The sequence below is a fragment of the Electrophorus electricus genome, chromosome 20, assembly GCF_013358815.1.
Source record: "Electrophorus electricus isolate fEleEle1 chromosome 20, fEleEle1.pri, whole genome shotgun sequence".
Taxonomy (NCBI): domain Eukaryota; kingdom Metazoa; phylum Chordata; class Actinopteri; order Gymnotiformes; family Gymnotidae; genus Electrophorus; species Electrophorus electricus.
This window is the reverse complement of record NC_049554.1, coordinates 13060838-13073337: the sequence shown is the minus strand read 5'-3', so window position 1 is coordinate 13073337 and position 12500 is coordinate 13060838. Positions and strand designations below refer to the sequence as shown.

Below are 12500 nucleotides of genomic sequence, written 5' to 3'. Positions count from 1 at the left end.
AGACAGAGTATGGGAGTTGTTTGAATGGCAGGACGGAGCTGGTTGAAGTTACTTTGCTGGTCTGCTCCGCCATTGTTAGCCAGTATAATGCAGTCCTGGCGTTCCCGAGGCAGGTTATAAACGCTTCTTTAGATAAGTGTCGAAGACGTGCGACTTCCCTTTAATACGATGAACGGAAGCTGCGACGGGAAGCTGAAACCGGATCCGCCGAGGCCCTTTTCCGGCCGCCACCTGTCTGGAGTCGCTGCCAAGCCAGTGCAGCTAAACTGGGAGCTAAAGAGCTGCGATATGGATCCGATTCCATTCATCTCGCAGGACTGCCAGATTGTTTCCCCTTAACTTTAAAAGGAAAGACACAGCAGTTTAAAAAAAAAAAGAACAACACAAAACACACAACACACGCGCGCAGTTATGAATCAGCCTGTAATTCCGAGAGTAAATGTAACATCATAGATTATTCATTTCCCCGCGAAGAACCCATTACAGATGGCAGGCTGAATATTTCAAGCTGTTGTCACTAGGACTTGACGCGCAGGATTACCCACTGACTGACACTGCTCTGACCTCAGATACTGTTGGGAGCCTGGGTAATGATGTCAGAGGCTACCCCCAAACCAAGCAGCAAGGCAAGGCAGTGCCAAGCTACGCCTGCTCCAATTCTCCACCTCACACAAAGGCCCATGTGTTTGCTCCAACCACCGTGCCTGTTTGCCTTTTCTCCCGTGTGCTTCTGTCCAACGCTGCGTTATTTCTCTTCCCAACCCCGCCACCCCCACCCCCACCCAGACCCTCTACGCCAAAGCGCTTTACGACAACGTGGCGGAGAGCCCCGACGAGCTGGCCTTCTGCAAGGGCGACGTGTTGGCTGTGCTGCAGCAGACAGTGCCCAGGAACGTTGGATGGTGGCGCTGCTCCCTGCTGGGGAAGGAAGGCCTGGTGCCAGCCAACCGCCTGTGCCTGCTCCCGGCTGAGACCAGCGTGCACGCCGGGGCCCAGGGCATCTACCAGACCCCCGGAGCCCCGCGCACGCTAGCCGCCAGCCCGACGTACGAGGTCATGGAACGCATCTGCAACGAGCACACCACGCCTGTGAAACAACGCCTTGCTGACATCCAGCGGAAAACCCAGAACATCCAGGTGGTGCTCCAGGGAAGCAGATCTCCTCGCAAGGTAAGCGTTCCACAGCGTCAGCCCCGGAGACGCCACGTCGTTCGGCCACTTAAACGCATCAGGGCTGTTTGTGTAAACAGACCAAATCAAATCTGCACACATCTAAACATTTGAAAACGTGGGCCTGGTTTCCCAAAAGAATAGTAGTGTTAAGATCGTCTTAAACGAGGGAGAGAGCACTCTATGTAATACTCGCTCTACTACTTAAAGATCGTTGTGTTACGATGGTTAGTTAAGTTCTTCATGAGGGGCTGTCTTCTCCTGGAGGAAGCCGGGTAGCGGTGCAGACTGAGGCCGCGCGGCGGAAGCCTAAAGGCCCCTGATACCTAAAGCACTAGCAGATGGAGGCAGGGGCTCTGGATCCCGGTCGCTATGGAGACAGGCATGCGGAACAGCATCTTTATGGGCCTGTAAAAGAACAGAAAGACAGACTTCAGACACCATTAACTACAACCAGGAGAGAGAGAGAGAGAGAGAGAGAGAGAGAGAGAGAGAGAGAGAGAGAGAGAGAGAGAGAGAGAGAGAGAGAGATTAACTGTGATTGGGCCCACGTTTCTGATTTTCTCTCTTTGCTCCGAGGAACTGTTTACCTTTACAGTAGTTCCCCACCAGTTAATGTCCGTCATGGTATTAATTAGTAAGCTGGGTTAATTGGCTAGGCATACTGAGAGCAGTATGTCTGAGCTCAGCGTGCATGGCCAAAATAACGTCCTAATGTGGTCGGCTACCAGAAACACGTGCTGCCAACACTACTGCTAAAATTCAGGTACATGGATGAAAGATGCATCTGGCTTTAAATATATATGTGTGTGTGTGTGTGTGTGTGTGTGTGTGTGTGTGTGTGTGTGTGTGTGTGTGTGTGTGTGTGTGTGTGTGTTTTTATGCAGATGTTTCACGCTAAGTCCAGCCCCAAGTTGGACGTCTACGATGTGCCGAATCTCATGAAAAGAGGCTCGTGGGCTACAGTGAGTGGCTTTTTGAAGTTCTCATGATACAAAAAGGTTATTTTGGAATTTCTACATGAACATGTGCAATAAAAACTAAACAAAATACACTTTAACAGTGTTGTCTCTGTTTTGTACACCACTTTGTTTATTTTCTTGACTCCTGTATGACAAAGACCTTTGTTGTGTGTTATTGTTGACAAAAGCAAATGCCATCACCTCGAACTTCAGCTCAGAAACCCACCACGATGTCAGCGGTTCCTCAGGGAAGATATGAAGTCATGGCCTCCTGCAGACCAAGTCAGACAATCGTACGTACACAGCAGAGCACAAAAACCTACCTTACACAGCTACAACTGGGAATATCGATGTTCTCGCCATATATATCGATGTTCTCGCTAAAGATTTTGAAATCTCGTGAGCACAGTAAGGGTAGAAAATGGGAAATATTGTGATCGTAATCATTTTAATTTGCAGTTATATAAGCGCGATCCGAGTCCCTGGTTTGAAGGTGCTTTTGGTTTGCAGGGCTCTGCTGTACCACCATCAGTTTTGCAGGATCCCAATTATGATATCAAAGCGCCTTCTATCGGTGAGTTTCACCAGGCGGTCGCCTCCGGCTCCAGCACCCTGCCCAGCTCGCTGAAACCCGAATGGATCTACGATGTTCCCCTGGCATCCAATAAGGCCTGTGGTAGCCCTGGTTACCTTGGCGCTAGCAGTAGCCTAGATAAACAGCATGCTGGCACGCTACTAGCGTATCTGTCACCTACGTCGCCCTCTATGCTCTATGACGTCCCAAAGTCCAACGTCACCATGCAGCAGGGCACGGACCACATCTACGACGTCCCGCCCGCCGCCCGGTTGAGGAAACCCAGCCTGGACGCGGCCGCACTCGGTCAGAGGAGAAGCCTCGACAATTCTGACCGGGCCGTCGAGCCCCTGGAGTACAGGGGCAAGAGCGGCCCTGTGTACGACCTCCCTCGGGGTCGGCCGCCGTGGGGCATTAGGCCCAGCGTGGAGTGCGAGGTGGAGAAGGCGAGAGGCATGCCCGTATCTAGCAGCCAACGGAGCTCCATGGCGTCCACCTCCTCGAGTGCCTCAAGCTCTTCCAGGAGCTCGTGCGACTCTCTCATGCTGAGCTCCCCCTCCCCGGAGCCTCTAAGGGAGATCATGCTGTCTCAGGAGGAGGTGGCCCAGAGATTGCTCCAGCTCCAAGGTGCTGTGTTTCGGGCCGTGCCTGCACTCATGGACTTCGTCAGCAGCAACTGGAGGTGTCGCGAGCACCTGAGCCAGCACCTCCAGGAGATCCGCTCGGCGGCGGAGGCCGTGGCCAACTCCGTCTCCGGTTTCCTGGACTTTGCGCTGGACTTAAGGGGAAACGCCCGGCGGCTGACTGACTCCAACCTGCAGGCCAGGCTCCAGAAGCAGCTCTCCATCGTGGAGGACTCAGGCCTGATCCTGCAGCAGGCTGTGGACACTCTGGGAGGTCTAGGCTGGCCTCTGGAGGACCTGGCCCAGGACCCGGCCCAGTCGCAGGCCCCTGACCAGCTGGAGCGTTTCGTCATGGTGGCCCGCACAGTGCCCGAGGACGTGAAGCGGCTGGTGTCCATCCTCAATGCTAACGGCAAGCTCCTCTTTCGAAACACTTCGAAGGAGCAAGAGTCGGTGAAAGACACCAGCCCCGCGGACACGGTCACGAGCGCTGGCAAGAAGGAACCACCTGCAGACGACAACGACTACGTCCAGCTCCAGGTAAGCAGGCTTCAGTTTCAAAGGGTAGCAAACTCACACTGGATCTGCAGATGTCAATGCTGAACGAAGCGAGCGATTAGATATGTCGCTCAGTACTTTTTCCCCCTTCTGCCTTCGTCATTCTCTTCAGACAAAGACAGAGTTCGAAGAGCAACGGCAGACGAAAGGGAAAAACGAGAAGAAAACAGATGCAAACATGGAAAACGAGAAAAAGCAGGTAATTCAAGTCACTGGGACTAACGCACCGATTAACAAAGTGAGCTCGTTTCCCATAACTCCGGTTTGCACATAGACACACAAGTTAGAAAGTGCATTTTTTGGGGCTGTCAATGACAATATTTCCTCAGCTGAGTACACCTGCAACCAGGGAGTACTTCCTACCTGGAAGTCCTCAGGAGTAACACACACATTTACACTGCGCGGTGTGTTCAGATATTAGCCTCCGCTCTCACTAAATCACCTGCCGCGTGTTCCACGCACATCTCAAAAAGAGGAATATGTCTCCGTCTCGTTCCATGCGCTGACGCTCAGCCAACCCTTGTCTTTGCTAGGTTCCCAAACCACAGCCTGGGAGTCCTGCCAGCAAAAGCCAAACTGCCGGCAGGTCCTCCTCGACGGACCACTGTCGCCTGTACTTCGGAGCGTTGAAGAAGGCCATCGCTGTGTTCTTGAGCAGCCTGGACCAGGGGCACCTGCCAGAGAAGTTCATTGGCCACAGCAAGCTGGTGATCATGGTGGGTCAGCGGCTCATAGACTCGCTGTGCTCTGAGGTCCAGGGCAGACCGCACAGTCAGGACATCCTGTGCAAGAGCAGTCAGCTGTGTGCTCTGCTCAAGCAACTGGCCGTGGCCACCAAGAAGGCCGCGTTACACTTCCCTGATAAAGTGGCGATACAGGAAGTGCAGGACTTTGCCAAAGAGCTATTTGTGTGGGTTCAGCAATTCCGCTCGACTCTGGATATCTAAGGACTCCACATGTGTACAGTGTCACAGGAACAGATCGCCATGGTCACCTAAAGGTGCACGTGGATCTAAATGACTGTTATTTTGTTCGTTTATGTATTTTAACGCCAGGTCTTGTATCCATGTGACATCAACAAGGGGGACCATTGTTACTTATTGCTGTTCTCCCTTGAACTGTTCAGGCTCTAATAAAGGAACAATGGAACAGCTGCATGTTGGTTTCTGTCACAGGTGGCCTACAGGTGTGACCCAGCGTATTCAACCCAATAGGTTTTCTAATAGGTGCTATGGGTACAGTAGATAGCCTAACTTCAGAATGCCCCCCCCCCACACACACACACAAATGCACTTTTGTAATTTCAAATGTTGTAGCCAAAATTTAGTGAGAATAATTATGTATGTGTACTCCAATGGAATAGCAGAGGAAAATACTGTATGTAACTATTTTTGTACATTTTAGCAAATTTACTGTCTGAGCACTATGGAAATATTTTCCTTAAATGCTGTGAAATTTCTTTTTTAAAAAAACAAAACAAAAAAACTTTTGTATCTTTTGTATGCTTACTGTTTCTTTAGATATTTTGTAAAATATATATTGTTTGTTTTCAACAACTGCATTAGTGAACCTTTTTTTCTTGATCAATATGAAATAACGGCTTGCTTTATGAAATATAATATTGTTTACATATATCAATTTTAGCATTATCAATAAAAATAATTCAAAAAATTGGAGGTTGCAGAGTTAAGAAACATCACCTGGGAAGAACGCGAGACCGAGGCAAGTAAACAGAGCGTTGGCGCCCTCTGCCGTTTGTCGGAGAACTGCAAATGGCCACTAAATCAGTTTCCACAAAAAAATTACAAATATTTTGATCCAGAGTTTTAGTCCCCGCAGTATATTTTGCTTATTTGAATTAGCTTGGTAGACAAATTAGACTATTGACAATGCTCAATTTTATATATAAAAATATATGCTCAAAATATTATTTTTTTTGCATATTCTATTTTCTGCAAAGCGCCTTTGCAGACTCCTGCTCGTGCGCGTGCCCCCGCGTCACCGTGCCGTGCTCGTTCCCCTCTGCGCGCGAGCCACAGACATGACTCGGTAGAGCTGCACATGGCGGCCAGCAGCCATGAGCCAAAAAAAAAAAAACAAAAACAAAAAAAAAAAAACAACAAATAACACATGGATTTGTGACGGCGCGATCTGACTGATTTTTTGGGAGGATTTATCGGCTCCGGCAGTGTTTGTTCAGGCCGGTTTTCCGTGCACGAGAGAGGCCGCCTGCAGCTCCCCGTTTCTTTTCGCTCATCTCCGTGCTTTTTCCACGCCGTTTATCTTCTTCTCCTCGAGACAGCCGTCATGGGCGTTCAGGGCTTCCAGGAGTACATCGAGAAACACTGCCCGAGCGCCGTGATGCCGGTGGAGCTGCAGAAGTTGGCACGGGGGGGTCTGGTCGGAGGATGCAGGCAGAGACCCCCCCAGCGCCCGCTCCGGCTGCTCGTGGACGCCGAGGACTGTCTGCACCGGCTGTACGGCGGCTTTTACACCGACTGGGTCGGCGGAGGGCAGTGGAACCACATGCTCGGGTACCTGGCCGCCCTGGCCAAAGCCTGCGCGCACGGGAACATCGAGCTGTCGGTGTGCTTCAACGGCGCCCTGGAGAAGGGCCGCCTGCACGAGTGGGTCCGGCGGCAGGTGAACGACAGGCAGACGGCGCAGCAGATCGTCAGCCACGTCCAGAGCAAGGGCACCCCACCGCCCAAGGTCTGGTTCCTGCCGCCGGCGTGCATGGCTCACTGCGTCCGGCTCGCCCTGCTCAGGTTTCGCGTCGGGGTAAGTGCGGCCGCCGTCGCGCATGGGCTTCGCTGGGCTTACTGGGATTATTCTAGGAGACTTCCATGTGTCCGGCTCCAGACTGGGACGGCTGGGCTTGTGGTATTGTAGTTAAGGTAGTATTGTGAGGTCGTGTGGGTAGTGTGTGTTGTGAGGGCGCGTTAGCTAGTTAGCGCCTTAGCTCGTTAGCGTGCCGGTTCCATCGCCTACGTTAGTCACGTTAGCTAGTCGGCTAGCTAGCAGGCTAACTCCTGTCACAGTAAGGAGGTTGTCACGGGCTTGATCAAGCTAGATGGCTCGATGTCACGAATCACTTGTCAGCGTTTATGTGTGTGTTCTAACGCACCAAAGACCATTTTGTGTGCGAAGTTCAGTTCATATTGTACATACGGCAAGCAACAAACAAACAAACAAACAAAAACAAAACACCCCCCCCCCCCCCAGAAGAACGGTTACGCCTAGCCATCGTTAGCGAGGTTGACCCACTTTACCTCAGCTAAGTTCTGTGTATGCTAACCGTGAGCTAACAGTTTGCTAACTAGCTTAATTCATTAGTATCCTTGTTGACTTGTATATTTTTTTACGGGGAAATGGCTAAACTCGTGAATAAATGCCTTAAAGTATTGCTTGGTAAAGGAGGTAAGATTGCGCTACATAAATCTGTAATGAGAATCACTGAACCTGTCAGAAATCTTAGCTTGCAGATAGCTGAACTTGGCCTCAGAACATGCTGGCAAATCTTTAATCGAACCAACATCCAGAGGCCCTGTTGGACGCTGGAGTCACATTAAATGAACTTAAATAAAAGGCTGCGTTCATTTAGATTGTCACCTTTATTGCTCAACAACATTTTTGAGAGATTCGTTTGACGTGCCGTGTACAATACGATTGTATAATACGATTGTATAATACAGTTTGAGCGAAATTCCATTATTCAACAGTAACTTTTTCTCTTCCACAAAACAGAAAGCCCACAGACTTCACAGATGCCAAAAGGTTTCTGTTGCATTTTTCGCCTTGAAACTGAAACATTAAAGCCAGTGATCCCTGTCCTGTATATTTTCAGACTGTTTTAATCATTACAAACTTTAAAAAAAAAGAAAGAGAAAAAAAAAAGACCAGTTCCAAATGATTTTGTCGCTGAAAGGGGTAAACAGATGGAGTGAAAATATACTTGTGTTCTCTTGCAGTGTTGGCTGTTAAATGTGATTCTCTGGCATGTGAAATATGACTTTGGGAGCTCAGTGAGGAAAATAAGAATTAGAGTTTGTGTTTCAGGTGTATCCCTTCAGTATCAGTTCCATGGCCAGGTTTACAGTTTATGTAGTGTGCTGGGCAACGACAAGTTTGCTGTCTGGTGGTAGTGATTACTTCTGTCTGGGCTTGTCTGGACTTCCTGCAGGTTGTCCAGAGCCTTGAGGACCATCATCAGGAGGTGCTCGCCTTGTGTAGGGAGAACGGCTTCCATGGCCTGATGGCGTACGACTCCGACTACGCCCTGTGCAACGTGCCGAGCTACTTCAGTGCGCACGCCCTGAAACTGAGCCGCAATGGCAAGAGTCTCACCACCAGCCAGTACCTGATGCATGAGGTGTCCAAGCAACTCGACCTCAGTCCCAATCGCTTCGTCATCTTCGCTTCCCTCTTAGGTGAGCCCCGCGCGGCGCCGATGCCACCTTGCTGCCGCGTGACGAGTCAACCTGACATGTAAGCGCAGCCGGGCTAATGTTGAGCGCGTGCGCAATTTTTGCCTTCCAGGTAATCACATTTTGCCTGACGAAGATCTAGCTGCCTTTCACTGGAGTTTACTGGGTCCGGATCACCCCTTAGCCTCTCTTAAGGTACAGCAACCTTCTCGTCAAAGGCACCTGGTTGTGTCTGTTGAATGAAAGGAGAACTGTATTAATGTTTTTGTTTTGTTTTGTTTTTTTTACCCCGAGCATCTGTTGTGTGTGTTTCTCGCTCTTTAACACATGCGTCAGTTGTCCTTACTTGCTCGCATTGAGATGCACCCGCAGATGTGCGCATTGGGACGAGTCCCTTGAGGTTTTTCTCTTTTAAGGCGAGCGAAAATGAGACTTGCACTCCCATTAAGAGTCCCTCCCTCTCCGGCAAGCTGCGGCAACCAGTTTCCTTGACAACCGGATCGAGACGAGGTCTGGCGAGTAACTTATTGGGACCGTGTGAAATCACTTTGTCCTTCTGTATGGTATGCAGCCCTTGCGCACCTCGCGCCAGCCCGTGGCTTTAAAAAGCAGCTGGTTGTGTCAGGTTCAGAGGAACGGCGGCGCTGTCGGAGCATTTCTGCGGGGTCTGCGACAGCACAGGCCTACGTGGCAGGGGCCGTCACAGAGAGCAAGAACAGAGAGCGTTTAGCTTGCGTGTTCCATCACCACTCAACTGTGGGGGATGTGTGTTTTAATCGTCTTTTTTAATTTATGTTTATTTTTTGCTTTGTTCTGCAGGTGTGTGTGTGTGTGTAAGAGAATGCAGGAGATGCATGGAGAGCTGAAGTGCTGTAAACCCATGAGAACTATACAATATTGTAATATATAGTTTGCTGATATACAGAGGATATACAAAGCAATGTGAAATACCCTGGCCTGTGCTTTTTTTTGTTGTTTGTTGGCATGGTCCCCTTTTACACCCCTCACATTTCTGAGGAAGACCCTATGCTGGGAGTGTGCTCAGTAGTGTGTTTTGGAGTAGGGCCCTGTGCTTGAGGGGTAATGGGTAGTGTGTTTTGGCAAAGGTCCGCGCGCACCAGCTTGTGCTCCCTCCCTGTGACGTCGTGATAAGGGCAGTGGCAGATTACGTCCGCAGCCTGCAGGACATCAACGACCTGGAAGCCATCACTAGAGACATATTCAAGCACTCCCAGGTGAGTTCTGTGCGCTGCGCCATGGCTTCCTTCTGTCTTTGTGGTATTTATTGTTGTGTAACGATTTTGTTGAATTTTTTTGCTCTTTCCAGTCCAGGACCGATGACAAAGTTTTACGCTTCAAGAAGGCCGTGGAGTATTACGCAGTCGCCAGTAAGCCCCCTCAGTCTTCTCCTTATATAGGTAAGCTCCCGCAGGTCTAATTCCGCCTTCATATTAAGCATTCGCATTCACGCTCGCCTTTGGTTCATGTCTAGATCCTGGTCTGGCCCAGCTGATGTCATGTCTAGTAGCTTGGCCTGACAGGCAGCTTCGGCGTCTCCACCCCCCTCAGACCTCTCGGTGACGCCAGAAATTTTCGCTCTCATCCCAGACCTCGGGTGCACTTTGGAAAGGCAGCTATGCCCTGTGCATACAAACGGGCTTCTTCAGAAAGGCTGCTCACTCGAGAGCTCACGAAGGGGGAACAGCCCCGTCTCCTTCAGTGTGAAAACTTTTTTTTCTGAGGGTGTCACTGGAGGAATTATCACGCTGTCGCGTCCCGATGTGCTGCCGCACTGCTGAAACCGTAGACAGAATGAAGCGCGTCTGTGTGGGGGTTTTTTCTGTCCACTGTATGCTGCAGTGAGAGCAGTTATATATTTATTAAACTCGTTACACAGCTCGTTCGCCTCTGCGGGGGTGTGGCCTTGGGGATGAGGTGTGAGTCAGAGGGCTTACATCACATTCTGCTGTACCAGCTCCTCGGTGAGCAACAGGCCTTTCACAGTCCGTTCAGGCATGAGAAAGGTGCAGAAAGAGCAAAGGTCTTGGAAGTTTCAGATTTTAGGTTTCAGGTTTTAAAAGACAATGTGGTGAAACCTAGTACCTGTTATTTTAAGATTTGATGAGTGAATACACTCACCAACACATGAAGTATCGACACACCTGCATGGGGCTTTGCCTTTGTTTTTTATCTTTAGAATATTTTTACTTTATATATATATATATATATATATATATATATATATATATATATATATATATATATATATATATATATATATATATATATATATATATAAAATTTAAAAAAATGCAAATGTATTTTTAAGAAAAATAGAAATTGTGAGAATGAAGCCTGAGTAAATTTAAAGAAATAAAATTTGATCTGGAAATAAATTCACTCAGGATTTTTTATTTATATATATATATATATATATAAATGAAAATGTATTTTCCTGATCAAATTTTCTTTCTTTAATTTACTCAGGCTTCATTCTTGGAATTTCTATTTTTCTTAGAAATACATTTGCATTTTTTAAAATTATATATATATATATATATATATATATATATATATATATATATATATATATATATATAAAATATACATTATTTTTTATTTTAATTTTTTTTCAGATGAAGTCTTTCTTTCTTTTAAATACTCTTTAACCTTTAACAAGTGGTTCCCTGGGGCATCCTGAGCTCTGTGTATGTGATTCCTTCTTCTAGACCGTTGGAGAAGTATCCTAGGTGGTTCCCACCACAAACCGGAGGTGTAACGCAGTTGTCACGCCAAGGGGTGGCTGCTGGGAAGAATTTAAAATCTTAAATAAGACATTATTTCAGTTTTTTTTTTGGTTTTTTATTTATTATTTATTTTTTTATTTTTTTAATGAATTAATTAAATGACCCTTGATCAAGCACTAGAAAATGGCTGACCAGTGTGAAAGTAAATAAATAATAGTAATATTATATTGTTATGGTCGCTGTTAATATTATTGATGTAATCTGAAATTTTCTGGGTTTCACAACTTAATTTACATTTCATTGACTTTATACAGGAACCTTTCCAGAAGGCTTTGTTTATCTTATTCCCTACTAAAGACTAATGCAGAGTCCGCGCAGTTATGGAAACCAGCCTTCATCTCGTTCTGCTCATGTTCTGCTCACGTTTGAGCAGACGTCTTGGTCGTCCTCCCAGTGGGCGAATGTGGTGAGGGTGGGATGAAGAGCTCTTATTTATCTGCTAGTAGTGGCTTTCTGGGTGTTCATGCACCTCATCTGGGTCGTTATCAGCGTTGGCAAGAACTCGTGAGCGAGAAAGGGACGTTTCATTTGGAGCTGGGACCAGTGCGAGCGACAGTTGGGCAAGGGTTCTGATCCAGGCCTGGGCACCCAGGGAGGTGCAGAAGGTGTGGTTCCCTGCTGCTTCTGTGGGAGAACTGGGTCTCGTATTTGGTGTTCCAGTATTCCACTTTGTCTCTGTCTCTCTGTGTGTGTGTGTGTGTGTGTGTGTGTGTGTGTGTGTGTGTGTGTGTGTGTGTGTGTGTGTGTGTGTGTGTGTGTGTGTGTGTGTGTGTGTGTGTGTGTGTGTGTGTGCAGTCAGACCAAAGCGACTTGGTGTCCCTGCAGCTATGTCACACTACACACCATCACAGATGCTCAGCATTCCACAGCCCTTCCTTGCACAGCAGCCCGGGGTAAGTGCCACACTGCCCCCTAGGGCCCGCACCCCACACTCTGACCCACTCGCTGACTGCTGACTTCTGACTGCTGACTTCTGACTGCCATCTCAACCCCCCCCCCCCACTCCGCTTAGGTCCAGCAGAACTCCTTGGGACCAGGACCGAGGCCCGGGCCGGCCGAATCCGAGGTGGATAAAGGGCTCTCGGATCAGAACAGCTTCAGGGACATTCCGCACGAAAGCAAGCCCCATACACCCCTGTACGAGCGGGCGTCGCCCATCAACCCGCCTCCCCCCGGCAGCCCTGGCCATACCGAGTCAGCCTTCCTCAACGCCTCATCGTCATCCTCTTCCTTGGAGAACGAGGAGACCACAGGGCTCACTGCCAAGTAAGTAGCCAGGGGCACACGAAGCTGCAGCGGACGCGGGTGGCTGCAAATATCCTGCATCTCTCTCCCGCTCTCTCTTTTCCCTTTGGACTCTGAAATTAATAAACGGGGCC

At 48.7% G+C, this 12500-nt stretch overlaps 2 protein-coding genes across 9 annotated transcripts in view; both read left to right on the top strand.

Annotated features, from left to right (window-relative positions):
• The window catches only part of cass4 (Cas scaffold protein family member 4), a 15379-nt gene extending 6230 nt beyond the window's left edge, over positions 1-9149 (top strand). The window contains exons 2-8 of one of the 2 annotated variants that reach the window (XR_004775363.1): positions 787-1170; positions 2058-2135; positions 2321-2425; positions 2643-3869; positions 4000-4086; positions 4421-5184; positions 9134-9149. Coding sequence is in view for 1 of the 2 variants with exons in the window: in XM_035520306.1 (XP_035376199.1) it covers positions 787-1170; positions 2058-2135; positions 2321-2425; positions 2643-3869; positions 4000-4086; positions 4421-4834 (2295 nt within the window). In the remaining variant the exon portion in view is untranslated. Of the gene's footprint in view, positions 1-786; positions 1171-2057; positions 2136-2320; positions 2426-2642; positions 3870-3999; positions 4087-4420; positions 5480-9133 lie in introns of those variants that run through there. The other variant, XM_035520306.1, reaches the window with a different exon arrangement.
• The window catches only part of LOC113586361 (constitutive coactivator of PPAR-gamma-like protein 1 homolog), a 14058-nt gene continuing 7504 nt past the window's right edge, over positions 5947-12500 (top strand). For 3 of the 7 annotated variants that reach the window (XM_027024430.2, XM_035520305.1, XM_035520303.1), the window contains exons 1-7: positions 5949-6668; positions 8071-8317; positions 8427-8509; positions 9421-9549; positions 9642-9732; positions 11917-12014; positions 12134-12387. In XM_027024430.2, coding sequence (XP_026880231.2) covers positions 6195-6668; positions 8071-8317; positions 8427-8509; positions 9421-9549; positions 9642-9732; positions 11917-12014; positions 12134-12387 — 1376 coding nt within the window. In that variant the 5' untranslated portion in view covers positions 5949-6194. Of the gene's footprint in view, positions 6669-8070; positions 8318-8426; positions 8510-9420; positions 9550-9641; positions 9733-11916; positions 12015-12133; positions 12388-12500 lie in introns of all 7 variants that reach the window. The other 4 variants (XM_027024413.2, XM_035520302.1, XM_027024439.2 and 1 more) reach the window with 2 other exon arrangements.